Below are 26,944 nucleotides of genomic sequence, written 5' to 3'. Positions count from 1 at the left end.
GTAAACTATTTGAGATCTGAGACGGAGACACAAGTTCCTGGGAACAAAATGGCAATGGCTCTTATCTCTCTTCCTAAATTTTGTACTCTTCCTTATGGGAAGGGGGAAAGATTTTAAAGTGTAAAATGGATTTCCCTAGATTTCCCCAAGCCATGTGGAGGTAGACCACATCTTTTTACAGAATTCAGAGTTCCCTGAAAAGAGTTTTGGGACTCTGGGGGATGGGGCACCCATCTAGAGAGAAACTGAAGCTGACTCCAGAGCATAGAATTTCGGGGGAGCCTACCATTTTTTGGAGAGGATGGACTGGGCATAAGTCCACATGCAGTGACCCTAGTCATTCCCAGTCCCTTCTAAGGAGAAAAGCTTGAAAGCTTAAGAAAAATTCAATATAGTTTAAATCAAGATGCCTTACTAGCACTTTTAAATCCTAAAATGACCACATTTTTTCCCTTTGTAACTCAGTAACTGAGATGTCTTTATGGATTTCAGTTTTCTAACTTGTTTCATTTCTCCAATTTTCATAAATGTGGATACCAAAATGCCCATTCATTTCTCACCTCCACTTCACAGTAATAAAGTCTACATATTATTTTGAAAACTGTCCTCTGTGCTTCTTTGTTCCTACACATCTTTAAAACATATTATAATGGTCTCTTTTGGTGGGATGAGGGCCATCACTATTGATAGCATCCTTCTCAGAAGACTCCCACACAGCCCACTAATGAAGAACAATAAAAGGGAAAAATCCTTATAACAAACCAGTATAGTCAAGCAAATTGAATCCATATATTAAAAGTTTCCAGAAATGTTCCTCTGCATATTGTGTTCATCACCTGTCTTTCATTAGTAATATGTTCCATCACAGATTCTCTGAATGTTCAGTGTTTTAATCAGTTTCAAGTATTTCAAAGTTGTTTTTCTTTACAATATTGTTATACTCGTATGAATTTATCAACTAGTTCTACTCATTTCACCTTCAATTCATATTCCAGATTCTCTGCAATAGTCTCCTTTATCCTTTTTTCTAGTAAGTATATCCCATTTTATCAGATTCTCTGAAATAGTCTCTTTTGTCCTTTTTTCTAATGGAAATATATCCCATTATATTCATATACATTGTGTTCAGTTGTTCCTCAAGTGATGGTCATCCTTTTAGATTCTAGATTTTTTTTGTTTGTTTGTTTTGTTTTGATTTGATTTCTTTTCCTTTTATTACCTTTTTCACAATTTACTAGTTTTTACTTTTAGTTATCCCCTCCTTTTGATTTAATAAAACTTCCTGGGGAGATAGCAATTATTTTAATGTCTCCTGACTTAGGGGGTTACTGTTATAACAATAAGTCAGTGACTCTTAAGTTCTCTGGCTTTGGAATCGGTGACGGAGGCCCCTCACACCCAGCCTGAGAATTCTAAAGTCTTCTAGCCACAGGATAGTCCCACAAATCAAACTTCTGAGACAACAGTGAATAGATCACTCCTCAGTTTATTGTTGACTGTCAGATGGATAATCTGTTTTGTCAGTGCCAGCCAAAATTCCCAGAGACCCACTCCTTGGTCCTATCTGTGGGTCCCATAAAAATTAGCATATCTATAACATGAAAAACTAAATATTTCTCTTTGCTTTGTTCCTTTGTTAAATTTTTTTTGGAATTTAGACCGCTTCCAATTGGCATTACAATTACAATAAAAATTTTGCCCCTTGATTTTGGAAATGGGTTTCAAATTCTTTTTGACACCTTAGGGAACATCAGTCTATGACTCCAAGCTTTTTGAGATCTTCTTCCCAATCTCAAACACTTTGTTTCATCCTCATTCAATGCCCCCCGCTCATTTTCCTGTTGAGTTTGATGTGTTACTACAATTTTATGTGTATGTGTTTTCAAATTTTCCTTTGTCCTATTTCAATTAAGTTTCTTTAGATGCACACTCTCAAACCACTTTTCTGTGTTTTTTATATTCTCATATATATATCTCAGTTTTTGAAAAACAAAACAAGTTTCTACTTTCCTCATTTCATTCTTCCCTAGTGTATCCATTCTTTTTAAGCTCTTTTCCCTTTCCCCTCTTAAAAAAATTCCAGAACAGAAAATCAACCCTTCCACTTTTTTTTTTTCATTTCACTCAATACTCAAGACATTAAAGTGTTGAAGGAGTACTTGTTTCTTCTTCCCTATTTGAATATTGGCATTTGATAGTAATACAGCACCTTATAATTGTGCAAAATAAATTTTACCATTCTAGAAATTAATCTAGACCCCTTATATTTTCAGAATCCCCCAGTTAGCTTAGGTCTTTTTCATCAGAAAATACATGAAAAGTCCCACTATTCCCATTAAAGTTTCATTTTTCCTTTTGCTTCTTGAAAATTATACATTTCCAGTATCTCTGGTTTTTTAGAAGTACCTAGCTCTTGTAAAATCTTGATTATAATTCCTTGATACTTGATTTCCTTTCTGAATACTTGGCAGATTTTTTTTCTCTCTGTTGTGGGAGTTCTGCTTTTTGTCTATGACATTGCTGAGACTTTTTCTTTTAGGATTTTCTTTCTTGAGATGATTTAGCAGAAACCTTTTCTTTGCTATCTATTTTCTAATTAATCTAGACTATTTTTCATTTATCATTTTCTTAAGGTATAAAAATTCAGATTTTTCTTTGTAATCATGGTTTTTCAGAGAATTCAGTGATTTCTTGTATTATATCTTTCTTGACCTTTTTATCTAGGTCTGTTTGTTTTCTGATAGCAGATATATGTTTTTCTGCTTTTTTATTTTTTTCCAGTATCTAATATTTCTGGATTTCTTGTGAATTCACTGATTTCTGTGTGGTCTTTTCTAATTTTCATGGATTCCCATTTCTTAAATAAGGTTTATCACTTTTTTCCCCCTCTAAGTTGCTTATTCTTATTCAGATTTTTCCTCATGAGTTTTTCTTTTTTCATGCTTTGCTTCATTTCTATTAGGTAATCATGTGATGCTCATGGAAAATTCATTTTTTCTTTTGATTCTTACTTGCATTTGTTATGGAGTTCTTTCTATATATATATATATATATATATATATATATATATATAAATGCTGGATCATTGGTATAATCATCTCACTTTAGTTTCTAAAATGGGGCTCTTTTTTCCCTAGGGAGAAGTTGTTCCCTTAGTACATGTATTTAGTTCTATGCCATTGAATCTGTGAAGTTGAAAGTTTTGAATCTTGTACCTCATGATAGACTTAGAACCCTGAGCCTGGGCTGCAGTATCATCTTGGTCTGGTCAACTCTCTCCTGGTTCTTACCCAGTACTACTTCCAATGGCTTCCAAGGTCTCCATCCTGAGTACTTAGGCCCTCCTAGGATTTTCTTAGAGTCCTCCTCTATTCTTGTTATCTCCAGAAAAGAGAGATGCAGGTAATACCTATCCCTGACCATCTCTTTTAGGCTACCTGGTACTGGTGTTGGTTTTGCTGGTGGGGATCCCGGCTGAGTTTTTGCACAATTCTAGCATGGAAGATATTACTTACTATAGTTCCTCATTGAACATCCTGATAATTATTCCGTCTGCTATGAATGTCAAGAGTTTTCTGGAAGCTAGATTGCCAGCCTCCTATTCAGGCAGCCATCTTGGCTGGAAATCTTGCTATGTTTTTGTCTTTTTCTTATGTAACAGTATTCTAGTATTTGATATTTTTTTGTCTTTTGTTACAATATTCCAGCAAATATACAGATCCAATTAGCTTTCTTAGCCAATACAAACTCTCCATGGAGAAGATGCTAGAGAGCTTGTATTTGAAAAAATCATAATAATGTGGAAAATAAGAATTTTGGAAAGAGTGTGGAGCATGAGTAGATGGCTTTAAGTATGGGATGGAGAGGCCTACAAAGCATTCACAAAGGCCAGTCAGCTGCAGCTATCTCTTTTGCCTTAGCAGCTTTTAGACATTTCAGTAATTCTGGTTCAAAGCATTTGGAAGGAAATGGAGTCTCTGACCTTGGGAATTCTGAAGCTCAGGAGACTGCGCCATTAACTTATAATTGCTAATTGTTAGCAATTAACAATCCTGAGCCCAGTTACTAACATCATTGCCCTAAGAAGTAAGAAGCGCATTTGGGGAGATCTTTAGGACACCAGATAAGAATTATCTAAGAATTGGGAAAAGGGAACAAGCATTTATTAAGTGCCCATTATGTGCTATGCACTTTATAAATATGATCTCATTTGATCCTCACAACTCTGAAACAGGCCCTATTATCAATCCATTTTTGATAGTTGAGGGAACTAACGAAGATCCCAAGTTAAATGACTTGCCCAGGGTTACTCACTGATCTGAGTTCAAATTTGAACTCAGGTCTTCCAGATTCCAAGCCAAGTGAGCCACCTAGTTATTTGGTGAGATATGAATTTATTTGGCAGAGATGTTGCCTTTGGACACAGACTTGAACTCAGTTTTTGAGACTTCTTCCCCAGAGACAAGGGGCCAGGATATCTCTGAGGTACTGGGCGGAAGTATTTATATATTTTTCTTGCTCTATATTCAAAGTAAATATGTTCTTTTTAAAAAAAGTTAATCATTTTCATGTAGTTAAATGGAATTTTGATTCTGGTAACTGATGTTTTTACATGGAAAAAACACAGCATATGGGGAGATCAGGCCTTTGACTGTAGAAGAGATATACTTCAACCCCTCAGAGTTACGTGTTAGAACTTTGAGCAGCCTAAATCTTTAAGAGAGGGTCAGATGTATGAATTACCTTCTTTAGTCTTCTTATAAACTAGTGGGCATATAGCAAGCCACTAAGTAGTATTCTGGATAGAGTTCCGGACCTAGAGTCATGAAGTCTGGAGGTAATCCTGATGTCAGTGCTGGCTATGTGACCTTGGGCAGTCAACTACTTGTGTGACTTTGAAAAAAAAACATTTAATTTCTATTTTGCCTCAATTTTCTCAACTGTATATGGAGATTAAAATTGTATTTACCTTCCAGAGTTGTTTTGAGGAACAAATGAGATCTTATTTGTTAAGCACTTATAAGGTGCAATGCCTGGCACATAGAAGGTACTATATAGATGCTAGTCATTATTAACATTATTAGTTATGTCTTCTTTTGTGATGTCCTCTTTTGGTACCTCAGTTGACTACTCTTGCAATTTTGTTTTCTTCATCACCATAAATGAATAACTGAACAAAAAAAATTTATCAAATGCTTGTATTTCAGATACTGTACTAAGTGCTGCAAATACATATAAAAGCAACTAAGAGCTGCTACCCTCATGTAGCTTACTTATTAAAAGACGAAGACATTACATGGAGCAAAAATAGCATTGGAAATAGAGAGTGAGGGATGGGGTCTTGGTGCAGCAGCATAATTTGGAGATGACTTGAAGATGATCAGGAATAGCATAATTGATATATTAAAATAAATGACCAAAAGAAAAAAAAACCCTGAAAAAAGAGCAACACTAACTTTTGGGAAATGTAGGTTTTCTGATGTTCCCATTCATATGTTGCTTTCTTTTTCTCAGATTCTGGTTTCCTTAAAGAGACACAATCTTGTGTTTGAGGGGAATAGCTACTCAAGAAAAATGCGACACTTGGGAGCTTTCCCATTAAAAATCTCACTCTGGTCTATAATAAGCATTTTTGATACCTCCTAAATTTTATTTTCAAAAGCTAAACCACATAAAATAATCACCAATAATTTGCCTAGAAACTTATGCAAAGATTCTGAGGAATCCAAGTTCCTTAGTTTCTCCAAGTTTCTTTTACTCTGACATGTACATTAGTGAGGAAAAGATACCTAAATCAAACCATGCCCCAGGTTTAGGTCCTGGTCTTTATTACCTACCTAGTTACATTCCAACCCTTTCACATGTATGTATAGTCTACCAATGCCTGAAGAAGCTTTGAGTCACTCCACTAAAATACTATTTGAATTTAGTATATATTAATAGAATCTGAAAATTGGAATCATAAATTAAGTGAATCTTAGAGCTGGCTATAACCAGTGAAGCAACTGAACAATTGTAAAAAGCAAAAAAAACTGTAATGTGAATTGTGAGGCTGAGGGGTATACTTGATCCAAATCCACCACCCTTAGAGTGACTCAGGGAATGATTAAATCAATATACCCTTCCATTATTAGACTCTATTAATCAGGAATGAGCCCAATAATCCAAACAATTACAGAACTATCCTTGAATATAAGTGTTGCTTAGCAAAAACGGGCTTTTGCTATGCCCTGTGATACTCAAACCAGGAGTCACAAAGCCCCTGTTAATCAATTTGGATGCCATACTTAAAAAGTTAAAAGATGATTTTTATAGACCCTGGAAAATTACATTATACTCATGTGTGCGTGTATGTGTGTGTGTGTGTGTGTGTGTGTGTGTGTGTGTGTGTGTGTGTGATTTGTATTTTAGAATTGGTCTCTGTGGACAACTAGATGGGGCAATAGATATAGCACTAGCTTTAGAGTCAAGGTAATTTGAGTTTAAATGTGACCTTCGATACTTAACACTTATTAGCATGTGATTTGGACAAGTCATTTAACCACAATTGTCTCATCAAAAAAAAGTAAAAAAAAATAGAATTGGTCTCTGCTAGTCCAACATCCTTTTACAGAAGAGAAAACTGAGGCACACAGAAAAGTGTTTTACATTTCCACAACCAATTACTAAAAGAGCCAGAATAGAGGTTAGACATGATTCAGCAGGTGATATCATTTATCATTTCTTATCATTTCATAAGTATCAAAGTGACATAAAGAGAGAGGTATTTAAAAAGTATTATCGCTGACTTTAAAAGATAGCATTTTGCTGCTTAACCTGATTTCTCCTTGCTGAAAGATGTTAGTACAAAGCTGATTTCAAGATGAAACAAATAATGACTGAAGAGTAGTTGCTGAATGATTATAAGAAATCTTCATTTTATGTAGAATTTTAAAATATCTGTGATTGCCATGGACTAGTTAGTGATAGTCATTATAACACATAAAAACAAGATCATAAAACCATATTAGAAATTCATAACATTCTTTTCTCTTTATGACAATATTATGTGATTGGAGTTATAGCATGATTAATATAATGCTAAATACCATGGCTGGATGCATTTCTATACTTCTGTTTATTAATGACATCCATAAGGAAACTATTATATTTAATGAGAATTTTACAAGCTTATAAATTACATGAACATAATATCTGTAAATTCCACACAGTAATAGACAATACTTCATTCACCAACCCCCCCCAAAAAAAAAAACAATGATAAACAATTAGATTTTCTTTACTCCTATGGGATACTAGTGGTTATCATAGCTCAAGGATGATTATAATAGGGATAGACAGAATCATTTCCCCATATATAGAGAGTTATAGTCCCACAACAATATAGTCCCTTTATAGTCCCACAACATCCATATGTACCTCTGACTATACATAGTAGCTATCCCAAGTAGAAAGATCTGCTTAAGGAAGTAGTTGAGTTCCTTTTAAGTGGGACTTCTCACTAAAACTCTAAATGACCAATTATGGAGTAATGATTATAGAAGGCATTTTTCTAATTTAGGAATGAATTGGCATAGATAGTTTTTAAAATTTATGAGATTCTAAGAAATTATTATATGACTGAGAATAACATGGGAATGTGATTTCTTTACGATGTTTCTGGTGCTTTTTAACATTACCTACCTAAAATAGTTTTTAAAAAATTAACTGCTCATACATATTTGAATTATGAATTAAGGTTTTTAAATGATGCATTAAAATGCTAGAAGTTATAAAATGGAGGGGAAAGCTTTTCTGAACTAAAATGTCTCTGTTACAACTGGTTTACCAATAAATAAAATGCTTCCCATTATACCTATCATTAATTTCTTTAGTTTAAGGCATATCTTCAAATGTCCTATTAAGCAACATATAGTAACATACAGATACTAGAGACAGAAGGAAGAAAGTAAAGTTCTATGGACCCCATTAATAATTGCCATTAGTGTGTCATATTCACTAGAAAGATCTTAAGGGAATAATACATAAAACAAATGAATTTCAATAGAAAGGATGAAAAGATCAGAGCTGTTCCTCAGAATAGGCAGACTTGAGTAAAAGGCTAGAGTGAGAGGCCTTGACCATTTAAGTGAAAATGTCTGAGTGAAAATATCTGAGAGGAATAGTAAATGAGAGCAACCAAAAACACTCTTATAATCTTTTCAATTATTATTTTAACAGTCTTCCAGACTGTGCTTATGGGAATGAGATAGTTCTAGATTTCTTTTAACATAAAAACAAACAGTGTTTAAGTAATTTTCCTATGCTGGACATAAACTAAAATGGATTACAGAATTCTGTGGGGAAGCCTTTTAAGGGCTTTTACTTTTCATGGCTTGAAGAGCCAGTGCTCACTAAGCAGTGATGTTCAGTGGGAAGAGAAGTAGATTTGAAATCAGTGATGTGGATTCAACTCACAGTTGAACATTTCAGTTCTGCTAGTTATTACTTGTGAGACTTTGGATAACCTTAGCTTCCTCATCTGTAAAATAAGGACATTGGGATCAGATGATCTCTTTCAACACTATGTCCTGTGATTCTAATCTTAGAAAACCCACAGATCCTACAGTGAAGTATCTGCAATGATGGAATCCAAATTTTCTGTAACTTCCTTAGATAATGAATAAGGATTGTGATGTTAAAAAAGTGAAAGGTTATTCTAATTAAGAACATAAGTTTTGTTTAGGAACTGTCTGAAAATCTTCCTTTATCTTTCCCTTTCTAATTTATTATAGAAGGATAGTAGCAACTGACATGATACTCATCTTGTAAAAGCAAGAAGAAAAATACTAGTGGTCTTTGCAACTACTGAAAGTAGAATGGGCTGTGTCGGAAGGAAAGCAGCTTCTCTCCTAATACAAAACTTCAAGCAAAGGTGAGTAACCTAGTGTTATGTGTGTATTGACTAGAGATTGTTGGTTAATTGTTGAGTTGGACAAGATGATCTCTGTGGTTTCTTCAAACTCAGAGATTCAGAGATTCTGTAACTAAAGATTCAGAGGTTTTTCTTTTTTTCCATTCTTTCAATAAAATAATAATGTAAATGGTGTGCTTGCATTTGTAAAGTTGGCCTCAGTATGCCATGTGCTAGGTAACATATAGAGAATGTTCACAAGATTCTTGGTAGTAGCTACAAGTTGAAGGAAATGAAGAAACTTCATACAATATTCCCAGGCCCTTTATGCTGGAAGAGCCAAGGTTGTAACATAAGAGTCAGTTGGTTTTAGATGAAGTAGACTGAGTTTTGACACTTATATTCTTACTGCAAAAGATTCAGAAATAGAGGGATTCTATTATCTTCAACAAGATTCTTGATTGCCTGAAATAGAAAGAATATCAAGTTAATTGAGTTCATATTTAAATTAAGCTTAAACTTTTAAAATATTCATATTCAAGAAGTAAGAAAGAATACTTTTTCTTAGTTCTTTCATTATGATCGAGATGAAGCCAAGATGGCAGAAAGGAAATAACTTTTTCTGAGCTTTCCCTATGTCCCTCAAATTAACAGAAAATCAAGGCTCTGAATAGGTTTTGTACTGACAATATCCACAAATATTTTGAGTGTAACCAATTTCCAGCAGAAGATAATTTGGAAAATCTTCTGAAAAGGTCTGTTTCAATCAGGTGGGAGAGAGGCAGACCTAATGGAAACCAAGAACAGGCAGGCTAAGTGAAGGCAGTACAGACCCAGGGTGGTGTGGGCTCCATACTGGGGAATCTACCAGGAAGAATCCACAGCAATGTTGGCTACTCTGTCCTGGTAGTAAGCCAGTAGATTAGCCGATTAGCTATAAGACATACAATACAAATACAAAAGGCAAATAGTGAGTCCCCAAACTCCAGAGTAACATGGGACCTGGCCACACCCACATACCACTGAAGTTAGTCAACACTGACCCAGGGAAGCCTCTGTTGCCTGTAGAGGAAATTTGGATAATCTCCCTTTTGCCCTAAAAGGAGACTTCAATCTTTTTTTTTTTTTTTTTTATGAGCAAAAAAGCAAAAAGAACTTTGACCATAGATAGTTTTTTGGGTTTTTTGTTTTTGTTTTTTGTTTTTTTTATAGACAAAGGGAAGAACAGATCTTAAACCTTGAGGACACTAAAAGCAGATTATCTCCAAATAAAGTTTCAAAGGGTTTCTCACAAGGCTCTCTTGGAAGAATTCAAAAAGGATCTTAAAAGAGAGTTAGAGGGGGGCGGAGCAAAGATGGCGGAGAAGATACACGCAACTGTGTAAGCTCCTTTCTTCCCTCACAACCAACTAGATTTAATCAGCCTCAGAAATAGCGCTGGACTGATAGATACCACAAGGACTGGAAGCACGACTTACCAGCTGAAGAGAATCTGGAGTTTCAACAGGAAAGGTCAGTTCCCAGGGGAGGAAGAAGAGAGGCCAGCGCAGAAAGTTGGGTGCTGGCACACTGCGCCAATCGCGCTGTGGAGGGCTCTGGGATCAGAGAAGCCACTGAGATAGAAGAATCTGGCACAGGCTGTTAGCTCTTCTCTGCTTATAATACAGCAGTTCTGAAGAGAAATCTAAGCCACTTTAAAAAAAAAAAAATTAAAGCCAGAGACTGGATCTTCCCGATCCTGGAGGTGACTCAGCAGATCTCGGCACTGTGGGTGCGGCCAACATAGGCGGTCCTAGCTCTCACCTGTGAGTAGCTAAGAGATTGAGAAGGGGGCAGATACGGCCCAAGGCAACACATATTGCCTGGCTCAGCTGGAGGCTGTGGAACTCAGCCACGGAAGTCCCAGAGAAGCGGAACCTTTGAACTAGGGACTGCGGTTTCTGGCAGACACTTCCAGTTTGAGCGCAGGGGCTTTTCATGTCACCTGCTGCTGACATCCAGGCCTGACCAGGACGCATAGGCTGGGCTTTGTGTCGTCTTTACTGTTCGGTCTCAAACTTCAGGGAAGCCGCTAGAACACAGCGCCCTCTAAGCACAGCAGTGCTGATCACCTGTGAGGCACTTCCAGGGAGGGAGTGGGGAACTCTCTCCCAGAGCTCTCTCTTAGCTCAGGCACAGGAGCTGCTGCATCCATCCGGTCTGGGAGGAAGCTGGTAAAGAAATAAATAAATAATTTCCTACCCCAGGGACAGACCCCAAAAGATTTTTTAAGTATGAGCAAAAAGCCAAGAAAAACTATAGATTCCTTCTACACAGAGAAAGAGCTGGTATCCAACCCCGAGGAAGTTAACAGCAGAGAGTCAGCAGATAACAACATAAAGGGGAACGATTCCTGCCTCCCATCACATAGCTTTCTCCTTGAAGAGACTATTAAAAAATTAAGAGAGTTTGAAGAAAAATGAGGAAAGGAAAGAGAAGCTATGAAATTGGAGTTGGAAAAAATAAAGAATTCACAGGAGATCCAGGGAAACAAAATTAGTGAATTAGAAAAGGTAAAAAAATCACAGGAAAGTAGGATTTCTGAATTGGAGAAGATAAAAAAGTCTCAAGAAAATAGGATTTCTGAATTGGAGAAGATAAAAAAGTCTCAAGAAAATAGAATTTCTGAATTGGAAAAAGAAAATAATTCTCAAAAAAAATTAGGTAAATGGAAAAAAATTCAATAGAGCAAAACAACTCATTTAAAAACGAAATTGGGCATTTACAAAAAGAACTAAAAACTGTGAATGAAGAAAATAACTCCTTAAAATTCAGGATGGAACAAATAGAAATGAATGATTCATTGAGAACCCAAGAAGCAGTCAAACAAAACAAAAAAAATGAGAAGCTGGAGAACAACGTCAAATACTTACTGGGAAAATCTATAGACCTGGAAAATACATCTAGGAGAGATAATCTGCGGATCATTGGACTTCCAGAAAACTATGACCAAAAAAAGAGCCTAGATTCTATTTTACAGGAAATTATCAAAGAGAACTGTCCAGAGATAATAGAAACAGAGGGGAAAGTAGATGTTGAAAGAATTCATCGAACTCCTTCTGAAATAGACCCTAAAAAAAGAACACCACGGAATATTGTGGCTAAGCTGCAGAATTACCACACAAAGGAGAAAATCCTGCAAGCAGCTAGAAAAAAAAACAATTTAAATACCAAGGTGCCACAATAAGAGTCACACAAGATCTGGCTGCCTCCACATTAAAAGATAGAAGGGCCTGGAACCTGATATTCCGAAAGGCAAAAGATCAAGGACTGCAACCAAGAATAAACTACCCAGCTAAGTTTAGTATCTTTTTCTATGGAAGAAGATGGTCATTCAATGAAATAGAGGAATTCCATATGTTTCTAAGAAAAAAACCAGACTTAAACAAAAAATTTGATCTACATCCACAAGACTGAAGAGAAACAGAAAAAGGTACAAAGAACCCTTGAGAACTATATCTCTGTTGTGGGTATATAGAAAGTACGCATGGATAATTTGATTTTACTGATATAAAAGAAAAAAAAGGAGGGGGTGTAGTAAAGAGAAGGGGGTAGTATTAGAAAAAGGGGAGGGAGTGATAAAAAGAGGGAAACTACATCCCAGGAAGAGGCATAGAAAATACACCATATCTGAGGGAATTTAGAGAGGGGGAGAATCATTGTGTAAATCTTACTCTCATCAGAAGAGGCTCAAAGAGTAAATAATTGTCATATTTGTTTTTCAGAGAATTCTCTATCACCTCATTAAAAGGGGGGAGAAGAAAAGGGAAAAGGAAAAGGAGAATAAGGGAAGGGACGTGGAGGGAGGGGGGAGGGATACTAAAAACAAAAAAAAAGGGAGGGCTGCGTGTCACAAGGGGGGTCTATAAATTAAATATTGGGGAAGGGGTTCAGGGGGGTCAAGGGAAAAAGCATAATCTGGGGATAATATGATGGCAGGAAATACAGAATTAGTAATTTTAACTGTAAATGTGAATGGGATGAACGCTCCCATCAAATGGAGACGGATAGCAGACTGGATCAAAAATCAGAACCCTACAATATGTTGTTTACAGGAAATACACTTAAAGCAGGGAGATACATATAGAGTAAAGGTAAAAGGTTGGAGCAGAATCTATTATGCTTCAGGTAAAGCCAAAAAAGCAGGGGTAGCTATCCTTATCTCAGATCAAGCAAAAGCAGAAGTTGATCTAGTTAAAAGAGATAAGGAAGGAAACTATATCCTGCAGAAAGGTAGCATAAATAAGGAAGCCATATCAATACTAAACATATATGCACCAAGTGGTATAGCATCTAACTTTCTAAAGGAAAAGTTAAGAGAGTTGCAAGAAGAAATAGACAGTAAAACTATAATAGTGGGAGATCTCAACCTTGCACTCTCAGATTTAGACAAATCAAACCACAAAACAAATAAGAAATAAATTAAAAAAGTAAATAGAACATTAGAAAAACTAGGTATGATAGACCTTTGGAGAAAACTGAATGGCAATAGAAAGGAATATACTTTTTTCTCAGCAGTTCACGGATCCTATACAAAAATTGACCATATATTAGGACATAAAGATCTCAAAATTAAATGTAGGAGGGCAGAAATAATAAATGCCTTCTTCTCAGGCCACAATGCAATAAAAGCTACATTCAGTAAAAAGTTAGGGGTAAATAGCCCAAAAAGTAATTGGAAACTGAATAATCTCATCTTAAAGAATGACTGGGTAAAACAGCAAATTATAGAAACAATTAATAATTTCACCCAAGATAATGACAATGATGAGACATCATACCAAAATCTGTGGGATGCAGCTAAAGCAGTAATAAGGGGAAATTTTATATCTTTAGAGGCTTATTTGAAGAAAATAGAGAAAGAGAAGATTAACGAATTGGGCTTGCAACTTAAAAGGCTAGAAAAAGACCAAATTAAAAACCCCCAACCAAAAATTAAACTTGAAATACAAAAATTAAAAGGAGAAATCAATAATATTGAAAGTAAAAAAACTATTGAATTAATAAATAAAACCAAGAGTTAGTTTTATGAAAAAGCCAATAAAATAGATAAACCTTTGGTAAATCTGATCAGAAAAAAGAAAGGAAAATCAAATTGTTAGTCTTACAAATGAAAAGGGGGATCTTTCCACCAATGAAGAGGAAATTAGAGAAATAATAAGGAGTTACTTTGCCCAACTTTATGCCAATAAATTTGATAACTTAAGTGAAATGGATGACTTCCTCCAAAAATATAGGCTTCCTAGGTTAACAGAGGAGGAGATAAATTGCTTAAATAGTCCCATTTCAGAAAAAGAAATAGAACAAGCTATTAATCAACTCCCCAGGAAAAAATCCCCTGGACCAGATGGATTTACATGTGAATTCTACCAAACATTTAAAGAACAATTAGCCCCAATGTTATATAAACCATTTGAAAAAACAGGAAATGAAGGAGTCCTACCAAATTCCTTTTATGACACAGACATGGTACTGATACCTAAACCAGGTTGATCGAAAACTGAGAAAGAAAATTATAGACCAATTTCCTTAATGAATATTGATGCTAAAATCTTAAATAAGATATTAGCAAAAAGACTTCAGAAAATCATCCCCAGGATAATACACTATGATCAATAGGATTTATACCAGGAATGCAGGGCTGGTTTAATATTAGGAAAACTATTAGTATAATTGACCATATTAATAATCAAATTAATAAAAACCATATGATCATTTCAATAGATGCAGAAAAAGCATTTGACAAAATCCAACATCCATTCCTACTAAAAACTCTTGAGAGTATAGGAATAAATGGATTATTCCATAGAATAATCAGGAGTATATATTTAAGACCGTCAGTAAGCATAATATGCAATAGAAATAAACTGCAACCTTTCCCAGGAAGATTAGGAGTGAAACAAGGTTGCCCACTATCACCATTACTATTCAATATAGTACTAGAAACGCTAGCCTCGGCAATAAGAGCCGAGAAAGAGATTCAAGGAATTAGAGTAGGAAATGAGGAAATCAAACTATCACTTTTTGCAGATGACATGATGGTATACTTAGAGAACCCCAAAGACTCTGCTAAAAAGCTATTAGAAATAATTCAGAATTTTAGCAAAGTGGCAGGATACAAAATAAATCCACATAAATCCTCAGCATTCTTATATATCACCAACAAAACGCAACAGCAAGAGATACAAAGAGAAATTCCATTCCAAACAAATGTTGAGAGTATAAAATATTTGGGAATCCATCTACCAAAGAATAGTCAGGAATTATATGAGAAAAATTACAAAACACTTGCCAAAAAAATAAAGTCAGATTTAAATAATTGGAAAGACATTTAGTGCTCTTGGATAGGCCGAGCGAATATAATAAAGATGACAATACTCCCCAAACTAATCTATTTATTTAGTGCTATACCAATCAGACTCCCAAGAAACTATTTTAATGACCTAGAAAAAATAACAACAAAATTCATATGGAAGAATAAAAGGTCGAGAATTGCAAGGGAACTTATGAAAAAAAAGTCAGAGGAAGGTGGTCTAAGTGTACCTGATCTAAAGCTATATTATATAGCAGCAGTCACCAAAACCATTTGGTACTGGTTAAGAAATAGAACGGTAGATCAGTGGAACAGATTAGATACAAAGGACAAAAAAGGGTACATCTATAGCAATCTAATCTTTGACAAACCCAAAGATTCCAACATTAGGGATAAAAATTCATTATTCGGAAAAAACTGTTGGGAAAACTGGAAATTAATATGGCAGAAATTAGATATGGATCCACACTTAACACCATATACCAAGATAAGATCAAAATGGGTCCATGATTTAGGCATAAAGAATGAGATCATAAATAGATTAGAGGAACAGAGAATAGTCTACCTCTCAGACCTGTAGAGGAGGAAGGAATTTATGACCAGAGGAGAACTAGAGATGATTATTGATCACAAAATAGAAGATTTTGATTACATCAAACTAAAAAGTTTCTTTACAAACAATACTAATGCAAACAAGATTAGAAGGGAAGTAACAAATTGGGAAAATATTTTTTAAAGTAAAGGTTCTGACAAAGGTCTCATTTCCAAAATATATAGAGAACTGACCCTGATTTATAGGAAACCAAACCATTCTCCAATTGATAAATGGTCAAGGTATATGAACAGACAATTCTCAGATGATGAAATTGAAAGTATTTCCACTCATATGAAAGAGTGTTCCAAATCACTACTGATCAGAGAAATGCAAATTAAGACAACTCTGAGATACCACTACACACCTGTCAGATTGGCTAAGATGACAGGAACAAATAATGATGAATGTTGGAGGGGATGTGGGGAAACTGGGACACTGATACATTGTTGGTGGAGTTGTGAAAGAATCTAGCCATTCTGGAGAGCAATTTGGAGCTATGCCCAAAAAGTTATCGGGCTGTGCATACCCTTTGACCCAGCATTGCTGCTATTGGGATTATATCCCAAAGAAATACTAAAGAGCAGAAAGGGACCTCTATGTGCCAAAATGTTTGTGGCAGCTCTTTTTGTTGTAGCTAGAAACTGGAAGTTGAATGGATGTCCATCAATTCGAGAATGGTTGGGTAAATTATGGTATATGAAGGTTATGGAATATTATTGCTCTGTAAGAAATGACCAGCAGGAGGAATACAGAGAGGCTTTGAGAGACTTACATCAACTGATGCTGAGTGAAATGAGCAGAACCAGAAGTTCACTATACACTTCAACAACAATACTGTATGAGGATGTATTCTGATGGAAGTGGAAATCTTCAACATAAAGAAGATCCAAGTCACTTCCAGTTGATCAATGATGGACAGAAATAACTATACCCAGAGAAGGAACACTGGGAAGTGAATGTAAATTGTTAGCACTACTGTCTATCTACCCAGGTTACTTATACCTTCGGAAGCTAATAATTAATGTGCAACAAGAAAATGGTATTTACACACATATATTGTATCTAGGTTATATTGTAACACATGTAAAATGTATGAGATTACCTGTCATCGGGGGGAGGGAGTGGAGAGAAGGAGGGGATAATTTGGAAAAATGAATACAAAAAATAAAAATAAAAAATAAATTAAAAAAAAAGAGTTAGAGGAAAAATGGAGAAAAGAAATGAGAATGTTGCAAGAGGTTTTGGAAAAGGAAACACAGAAATTATCTGAAGAAAATTCCTTACAAAATAGATTCAGTGAAATGGAAAAAGCAAATAACCCCTTGCCAAATAGATTTGATGAAATGGAAAAAGCATATGACTCCTTACAAAATAGATTTGCCAAAATAGAAGAAGAAAACAAGTCCTTGAAAAAAAGAATTTGTGAAATGGAAAAAAAATCCATTGAACAAAACAACTCATTTAAAAATTCAATTGACCAAATACCAATGGAACTAAAAAAGGTAACTGAAGAAAATAGTTCACTAAAAATTAGAATTGAACAAATGGAAATGAATGACTCAATGAAACATCAAAAATCAGTTAAACGAAACAAAAAAAAAATTAAAAAAATATAAAATACCTCTCTAAGAAAATCTAAGGATTTTTGGACTTCCTGAAAACCATGATGAAAAAAAGAGCCTACACATTATCTTTTAGGAAATCATCAAAGAAAACTGCCGTGATGTCCTAGAATCAGAAAATAAAATAGCCATTGAAAGAATTCACTGATCATCTCTTGAAAGAGACCCCAAAAATGAAAACTCCAAGGAATACTGTAGATAAATTTCAGAATTATTGGACCAAGTAAAAATATTGCAAAGAACCAGAAAGAAACAATTCAAATATCAAGAATCCACAATCAGGATTACATAGGACCTAGCAGCTTATACCTTAAAGGATTGAAGGGCCTGGAATCTGATATTCTGAAAGGCAAAGGAACTTGGATTACAGCCAACTGTCAACTATCCAGCTAAACTGAGCGTTATCTTTCAGGGAAGAAGATGAACATTTAATATGATCTAGTTATTTTGTTTTTAAGCAATGAAAATTCTTTTTTTTTTTAATTGAAAAGTCTTTGGTCAAAACTATTTGGATAACTTTGAGCATGAATTCAACCCTTTGCCAATATCCTAAAGATTTTCATAACTCCACCCACAATGACCGTTTGTCCAGGAGAAAGTGATATCAAGGGAAATCTATTAAAAACTAAGAAAACAAATTATCATTAAATAAAAATTATAAGGATGTACTTAGTTACAAAATGTCTGAGAAAGTCCTCCCCCACAAAAGTAAGGAATACTTTTTAATTGTCAATATTGTTTATGCTAGTCAGTTTGGAGAGATTTTTTCCCCTTTGCTTAGCAATCTAGGCTGGGGGAAGAGACATAAAGATTGTATTGTAAGCATTACACATAGAGGGGTACCCAAAAGTAGCCTTAGACAACCATGGAGGAATTCTCTTGAACTTGGAGGCATATCAATCAGAAAACTCCCAATGGATATAGAGCAAAGATAGGAAGCCAAACTGAAAGAAAAGAGATATATTCATATCCTAAGGAATCTGTTCTTGCATATGGCAAATTTAGGTTCCTGGAGTACTGATTTAGTTTTTCCTACAACTATTCAAACCCACTTAAAAATATACATTCAATTAATAGCATTTTTGGCAACTTATTATAGAAAAGTAAAGCATTTCACAGGAGGGAGTATGGAAATAGAAAGATTTGTCAGGGGAGAAAAGGAGAGTATTTGTATTTTAAGTGGAAGGATTTACTATCAGAATAAGAAAAGAGAGAAGGACACAAGTACAAAAAATCCAATACTTTCACAGGTTATGAAAACAGCCCCTTTAAACAAAACTACAGGATCTCTTATCCAAAAACAGCCAAGTAAAAGTAGATGAGACATCAACTTTACCATATCCTTTCATAGAGAGTTTATAATAGTTCACTATGTGGTAGGAGAATTTCTACATTTTTAGTCTATCAAAATGTAATTAAATATTTGTGGTTAATATTTTTTTTCTCACAACTGGAAATGGAAAAAATATATAAACCGTAAAATCCTGGGTCTACTATGACTAATTTCCACAGAGTAACTTGAGAGAGTTGTGCTATTGTAAACTGTGGCAGGATGTTCTTGCCCAAACTTGTCAGTATCTTGGGGTTTAAAGATTCATTACCTCATATTATGAGCTCCCCCTTGTGGTTAGCTATATAAACCTCTTGTCAATAAACTTCTTAAATGTATAAAGACAAAAGAATAAAAAAATAGAGAATTATAGAGGAGGAAACTCTATAATGAATGAGACTCATTTAGGTTAATTAAACAAGTACTTGGTAATGTCCAATTTATTTTACTTTCATTAATCACCTACAACTATGAAATACACTATTGTAGGATCTAGAAAGAAAAAGATTAAAAATAACAATCCCTTCCCTGCCTACTATCTAATAAAGAGGTAAAATATCAGAAATAGAGCTGGAATAGGCCTTAGAGATTATTTAGTCCAAACCTCTCATTTTACAGAACCATTTATGAATATGCAATATTCCCTCTGAGTCCTTCTTTCAACTTGTATTCAAACCCTCAGGTTGGATTTCCTGCAAGGATGATTACTCCTTTATCCCAAGGACAATTCCTTGGGTTCCTAGCTACTCCTAATACTACCATAGCTCACAAATCATCATCGGTGTGCTGCCTGTTAATAGATAAATTGCACTTAGTACTTAGTAAAGACATTTACTGAGATAATGTAGCAAGAAGAATAGTTACAAAATATTTCCCATTAGGGAAACTTGTGATGCACTTGACAAATACATATTTGTCCATGGGAAGAGAGAGCTCACAGTTAAAAGTACAATGGTAGTGAAATGTGTGAGGGATAATGCTGGTGAGAGGGTGTGGCCAAACAGTCCAGTATGGAAGCCCAAAGAATCCAGGGTTCCTGGGACTCAAATGTAGGGGTGCTTGACTTGGAACTGGGACTATACTTAAAGAGAACCAAACTAAGGTATAAATCTAATTCCCTTTCCCTCCCTAGAGGCAGAGGTGGGTAATGGCAGCAGGTAGGAGGCAGAGTAAATATACTTCCCATATGTTGAGAAAATGAGTTTTTATATTTGTGGTTATACCTTTTGAAGTGAATATTTCCTTGAAAAAAGCTAATATACCTGTTACTGGGTAAAAATAATTGGGGTACAGGGGACTTTACCTCCTATACTTGGGGAAAACAACATTAGTGAAAACTGTAGATATTTGAGAAGAACTTAAATTCCACCCAACTCCTCTTTAAGGGTACCAAAGAACCTTGGAGGGGAAATAGTGAAGTTTAACTTAATTGACCTTTGGGTGGATGAGGGGCTTGCAGGATTGTCAGTGTTACACAGGGAATATATACAAATTAGAATATAACAGGACAGACAGACAGACCCATATACACACACACATACAGAGGCAGTCATAGAGAAACCCAGAGATAGACAGAAAAAGACACTGATTTCACCAAAGGAGAAATCTATTCTCTTAAGTTTCTAGTGTGGCAAGCAAGGAACACATTTGAACACATTTGAGATGCCAGCTCTTCACCTATTAGCTTCTTCCCAGAGTCTTTCTTTCCCTCCAGTTACCTCTCCCTGAAGAAATTCTGGAACTATATGTATCCTTTCTCAAAGCTGAAAGCCAGAAAAGACCATGATCTTTCCTCTTCCAAGCTCTCACTAACTCTGCCCTTAAGGAAGCATAGAACATAAAAGTAATTCTCTGCCATGTTTGTGCTCTGAAATAGAGAAATTATATGCCATACTAAGAACAAAATTACAAATAGAAGGTATGTTCCTAGGGATGAAGGGATGGGGAAATGACCTGGATGCAGCATCTGTGATAGCCTTATGGGGAATAAAAAAGAGGGTAGTTGGGAGTCTATGGCTAAATTCAGAAAGGCCACGTGTTAGAGCTCTAAGTTTTTTACTTTTCTAATGATTGGAATAATTGTATATTTGCACAAGGATTCCATAACTTTAAAGTATGTGTGGGAGGAACTAGGGAAATGGGAATAATACTGTAATACAGATTTCTTGTGAAATGTTGGTAAAACTGTATATGGAATAAAATTATACCATGTGGAGGTAGCCTGTAAGTTCACTTTGAATACTATACTCCAAATAGTTATCTATGCAACTAGAGATTAGAGACATCACAAAAACTATTTACTATAAATATTTTGAGAATTTATACTTTTAAAAAAATCTGTGATCTCCTTTCCCACATTTTTTTTTTACTAAAACAGTACTTCCCACTTACCATGTTTTCTTTCCTATATTGAACTCAGAGGTCTCATCTTTCTCAGTTCAATTAGATGTAGAAATGTTACTATGGATTCATATCTTTTTATCCTAACAGATCCCAAACCATATGGCACACTATAAAATGCAGTCACTTCTAGCAAGAAATTGAAGTAATCTGATAGCTCTACATAATAACTCAAGAAAGACAATGAAAATTATCCTTTTGGTTATAATTGTGGTGGAAATCCATGGTAGAAAATTGGATAATCATGATGGGCTTAATTTTTTTCAAAATTAGAATTTAGGCAATTCCTCTGGAAAAAATGTTAGTAGACCTCTTAAAAGAGTATGTATAATTAACAGTTTAGATTGGAAACATATTTGGTTACTAGGAAAGTGAAGACAATATTGTCAGAGTAATACTTGTCTACCTCATACTGTCCCTCTCTGGTCTAAGAATATGGGTGTGGCTTAAGCCTGAAATTCATATTGAACTTCCAAAAGAACACTAGAAGGTCTAGTCCAAGCAGAAAACTTTGAAGATACCAGATTTGGGGTTTCTCTGAGGTCAAACTAAATAGTAAATTAGAACTCTTCATCTGTTCTAGGAAGGAAATCAAACCTAGAGTTGATATCTGGATCATTGATGATCTAATACTGAGGCCTATATAAGACTGGACAAAAACTAGACTAGCAAGACTAACATTATATAACAACTTCTTGGGGTGACTATTTTGGGGACTACTTTCTTTTTTCTTGTTCAACCAAAATCATTCAGTATCCCATCTTTACTTTGGGGATGTAAAAGCTCAGATTAAAGTATTATTTTCTCAGCTAGTCACAAAAGTTCATCTAGGACAGAGGTTCCTGAGTGATTTTTGCTATCATCCTTCGTCCTGGTTTGGGGACCTGCTTCTCAAATTGTTTATGTACCCATTTTGATCTTTACTATGGGATGAGATGCTGGTCTATACCTTTTTTTTGCCATAGTTTTCCAGTTTTCCCAGCACATTTTATCAAAAGTTTGGCTCTTCAGGTTCATTTATTATGATCATTTACTACAATATACTGTGTACCTAATCTATTACATTCTATTTCTTAGTTAGTATCAGATAATTTTGATGACTACCATTTTATAGTTTGAAATCTGGTATAACTAGGTAACCTTTCTTTCTCATTTTTTCCCCTTGATTTCCTTGGTATTCTTCATCTTTTATTCTTCCAAATGAATTTTGTTTTGATTTTTCTAGCTTATAAAAATAATGTTTTGATAGTTTGATTGGTATGACCAGAATAAACTAGATTAATTTAGGTAGAAATATTGTTTTTATTATATTGGCCTAGCCTATCTGTTAAGGACCACACCTAAGTATAAAATCCAGAAAGCCTGTAAAGGGTTAAAGGGACTGCACCATTAAGGGGCAGATCAATTCTCCGAAAGCCCCACAGCTATGAATCATAACACACTTGAAGTAATTGCAAATCAGCCTTTACTGACTCAGATGTTGCTTGTGAATTAGGAATGAAATAAATAGGAGGCAAGAAGGAAGAGGAGAGAGGTCAGAGAATGCAAATGCCTCTCAGTCTCTTTGTACTATCATCCTCTCACCTGAAGGAATCTATTCTCTTGGTCAGAATTAGATCCCCAGCAGCCACTAGCAGGTGGCTCCTATAATACATATCCATGAGCAATTAATATTGTTTCAATTGGTTATATCTGACTTTATTTTGGGAAAAGTGTTTTGTAATTATGTTCACATAGTTCCTGGACTTATATTATCTACACTTCTTTTAAGTGAAATTTCCCTTTTTTACTTCTTGCTGCTGGACTTTGTAGATAACATAGAAATACTGACGATTTATGTGGGTTTATTTTGTATTCTGAAATTTTGCTAAAGTTGGTAATTTCAACTAGTTTTTTAGTTGATAATATATCATCTAATAATACAATCTTCAAAGAATAATAATTTTGTTTCCTCATTTCCTATTCTAATATCTTTTGCTTCTCTTATTGCTACAGTTAACATTACTGGTATAATATTTTATAATATTGTGGTAATAAGGGGCAGCCTTGTTTCACTCCTGTAATGTTACTGGGAAGGCTTCTAGCTTATTCCCATTAAAGATAATGCTAGCTGATAGTTTTAGATATTCACTAGTTATTTTTCAAAAAGCTCTATTGTTATGTTTTCTCGTGTTTTTAATAGGAATGAGTGTTTTTTTTTGTCAAAGGCTTTTTCTACATCTATTGAGATAATCATATGATTTCTGTAGATTTTGTTATTGATATGATTAATTATACTTATTCTTTTTCTAATATTGAATCTGCCCTGCATTCCTGGTATAAATCTCACTTGTCATTATTTACTATAATCTCCTTTTTAATATTTTATTTAAAATTTTCACATCAATATTCATTAGATGTGGAAATATGTTTAGAGGAATTGTACGTGTTTAACCTATATTTAACCTATATATTATTCCCTATATATAGGGAATAAGGGATGGGGGAGAGGGAGGAAGAAAAATTTGGAACACAAGGTTTTGCAAGGATGAATGTTGAAAACTATCTTTGCATGTATTTTAAAAATAAAAAGTTATTATTAAAAATTTTTAAAATATTCATTAGGGAAATCTCCAAGTTATAAAGGAAGTTGTGGTTTCTTAAATTGTTTTTCAATCTCTGGAAGAGTAAAAGGCTGTTCTAAGATGTCTTCTTTATTCTGGGCACATGAAACCCAAATCATGAAAACTTCAGCTTTGTCTAGGAATATAAAAATAATGTTTGGGGATTACTCCTCTAAGAGGTTTTTTTTTTTTTTTGTGGTTATTTTTACTTCTGGAGACTTCTTATTCACATATTTAGATTCACAACTTGTGTGATTTGAGGAGAACTAAAATCATGTAAAGAAAGTGGGACTGTCATCTTGGAAAATCTAGTAAATCATCCATAGAGACAGTATAGCTCAGTCTCAAAATGTCACAAGACTAATTGTATAATACTATTATATTGAATCATCAACTTAATTACATTAACTGTCCCCAGAGGTTATTCTTCAAAGGAAAAAAAATGAGTGGTACAACATTTAGAGACAACCTGAAATTGATAGAGCCTCAACTTAAAATCAGGGAGATCTAGTTACAAATTCTGCTGTAGCTATTTACCTAGCTTTATGACCACTTAACCTTTCTTCTCTCTGATTTCCTCTTCTTTGAGATAGGAATAATAATAGCACCTATCTCACAGGGTTGTTGATCCCAAGAGATATATAAAGTCTTGAAAATCTTAGGCCAGTGTACAGAAGTGAGCTCTGTTTATTTTATATAATGGTGTTAAAGCTAAAAAGACATTCAGTGTTTTTCTAATGCCATAATGTCTTATACTGGAAAATACCATACCTTCTCTCATCTTTATTTTTACATCTTTAACTGACTGACCTCTCTTTACTTAATCACAGGAAACTCCTACATCTATTCAGCCACTAAACTGGCTCTGGCTGACACAAAGGCTCAGATTTTTTTTTTTTTTAATTTATTGTAGTGGGGATAATGACAGCCTGTAATTTCTATAACCTACTTCAATGAAAGTTATCATGCCATTTTCTATTTTTACATAGGACTCTTTTTAGAATGGCATAGGCCCAAAAAGAACTGACACAGGAAATGAAATAACTTACTTGAGCCCTGACCTCTGAAACAATTATCATTAAAAGCTCATTTGAATCCTGCTAAATGATTTGTCACTTACTGGATCAGGAAGCTAGGAAATGGGCTTTTACCTCTTTGCCCTCTTTTCTTTCATTATTCTAAAATAGAAACCCTGTACATGAGGGAAGGGAAAGCTGTGAATTACAAGTGATTTGTATTATAAGGTGCCTTCATGTTACAGACAGATTAATGATTTAAAAAAAAATCAGACTTGTGATTTCATCAGCACCTTCTCTGAAGCTCAGAAAGTCTTAAAGAACTGACTAAGCCTCTGAAAGGTTGTGACTTGACCAGTACACCCCAAAGAGTATGACAGAGGTAAGATTTTTAGTGAGGTCTTCCTGACATTGAAACCAGTAAATCAGTTTTCAAACATTTTATCTTTCTTATAAAAGTTAAATTCCAGAATAGGAACTTGTTGGTATTTCAACCAAAGTAAAAAGGAAACATTTATTGCAGGAAATATTCTTTAAATGAATCTATTTGGAACTCTTCTGGTGAGGTTGATTGAGGTTTAGTTTATTACACAGTACGTATATAGAACCCCCACCCCATTCCTCCACCTATTTATTTGGTTGGTTGGTTGTTCATATCATAAAGAAACCTTTTCATTGAAACTACCATCCCCTTAACATATTTAAAATCATTAAGATATAAACAGAAAGGAATAAAATAGGCTAAATTTATAAAAATATGTTTTCAATTCAAAAGTTTTTCACAGAGTCATCTGCTCATACTTCTATGATTGATCTTTTAATCATGACATGAAGAAATAAGCAATTACAATATCAGAATCACAATTTGAAGATATCTCTAATTAGCAAGTGTTCCAGAATAATTGCTGCTCACAAAGAGCAATACTTGATCAAATAAGGAGAGGCAATGGTTTTATTTCCAGTTAATACTGAAATCATCCTTTCAATATGTAGAGACATGAGTTCTAAGCAGGAAGAAGACAACATTCAGGGACAAAAACGAGAAAAAACTTTACTCTTATATTTAATATAGGCTTTCAGCCTAGAGCTGGTTGGAGCAGCAACTCTTTATCTATAGCTCTCACTACACACTGACCTCTTCGGTGTCCTGTGGTTCCCTGTTGATTCTTCAGGTGTTGACTCCTGAGAGAAAGGCTGCATTTTTAACATAGGATTTCATTAGCACCTAATGGAAATAAGTCAATTTCTGGAGTTTAAAATTAATGAGTTATAAATATGGGAAGTTTTATTTTAGGATATCCAGAACACCATCCTAAAACTAAGTGTTTTCCTTAACGATCATCTAAACTTAGAATGACCATATGGGCAGTTACCATGCTTTCTTCCTTATTTTCCAAACCTGAACTCAGGTCATCATTCTTCTCTACCTCCTATCAGATCCTGGGATCTTAGGCTTTGATAAGTGAGCTTTCACCTAATCTTGTCAGAACTAGATCTTTATTTTCTAGCCATTTCCAAACCAAGTATGTATGTGTATTTCTTTCCCTTCCCCAGTTTTTTCTAGCTTCTATTATGTACTGTCTCTTATCACTGGATTATAAATTTCCTGAAAACAGAGACTATCTTGTTTACATTTATACCACCAACATTTGTGAAGTGTTGAGTTCCCAGTAAACATAAAATAGATGCTTTTTCATTCATTCATGTACTCATAAAAGAGATGTTGCTTGCCTATTCCTGTGAACATCTAAAACTAATTATTCTTTCTTTTCATCTTGAAAAATTCAAAAAAATTTTGCCTCCTAATAAATACAGGCTTTAGTAATAAGTTATTATAGATAAGGAATAAATTGCTTCTAGGCAATTTCAAACCCATAATTAAACTTTTTCTACCTTTTTCCAGCATAGCAGTCATCTATATTTATTATAATTTGATGCATTTGTCAACAGGGAAGCACTCACCCAAAGACATAGGCATGCAAAGTAAGTGTGCTGGCACACTATTAGATAAGTATTGACACTGACCTTCTCTCAATGGAAGGAAATTATTATACCCTTGTACTTTTTTTTTTTTATTAAAGCTATTTATTTTCAAAACACATGCATAGATAATTTTCAACATTAACCTTTGCA

The 26,944-nt window shown here is 34.6% G+C and overlaps 1 protein-coding gene across 8 annotated transcripts in view; it reads right to left on the bottom strand.

The window, feature by feature from the left end:
- Window positions 1–9,041: 9,041 nt before the first annotated feature.
- EPB41L3 (erythrocyte membrane protein band 4.1 like 3) overlaps window positions 9,042–26,944 on the bottom strand; it is a 349,128-nt gene continuing 331,225 nt past the window's right edge. For 5 of the 8 annotated variants that reach the window (XM_074275428.1, XM_074275619.1, XM_074275581.1 and 2 more), the window contains 2 exons: window positions 25,947–26,005; window positions 9,042–9,358 (listed from right to left, as the gene is read on the bottom strand). In XM_074275428.1, coding sequence (XP_074131529.1) covers window positions 9,313–9,358; window positions 25,947–26,005 — 105 coding nt within the window. In that variant the 3' untranslated portion in view covers window positions 9,042–9,312. Of the gene's footprint in view, window positions 9,359–25,946; window positions 26,037–26,944 lie in introns of all 8 variants that reach the window. The other 3 variants (XM_074275635.1, XM_074275627.1, XM_074275582.1) reach the window with 2 other exon arrangements.

This window comes from Sminthopsis crassicaudata, chromosome 1 (genome assembly GCF_048593235.1).
Source record: "Sminthopsis crassicaudata isolate SCR6 chromosome 1, ASM4859323v1, whole genome shotgun sequence".
Lineage (NCBI taxonomy): Eukaryota > Metazoa > Chordata > Mammalia > Dasyuromorphia > Dasyuridae > Sminthopsis > Sminthopsis crassicaudata.
This window is presented reverse-complemented; position numbering and strand designations above follow the sequence as displayed.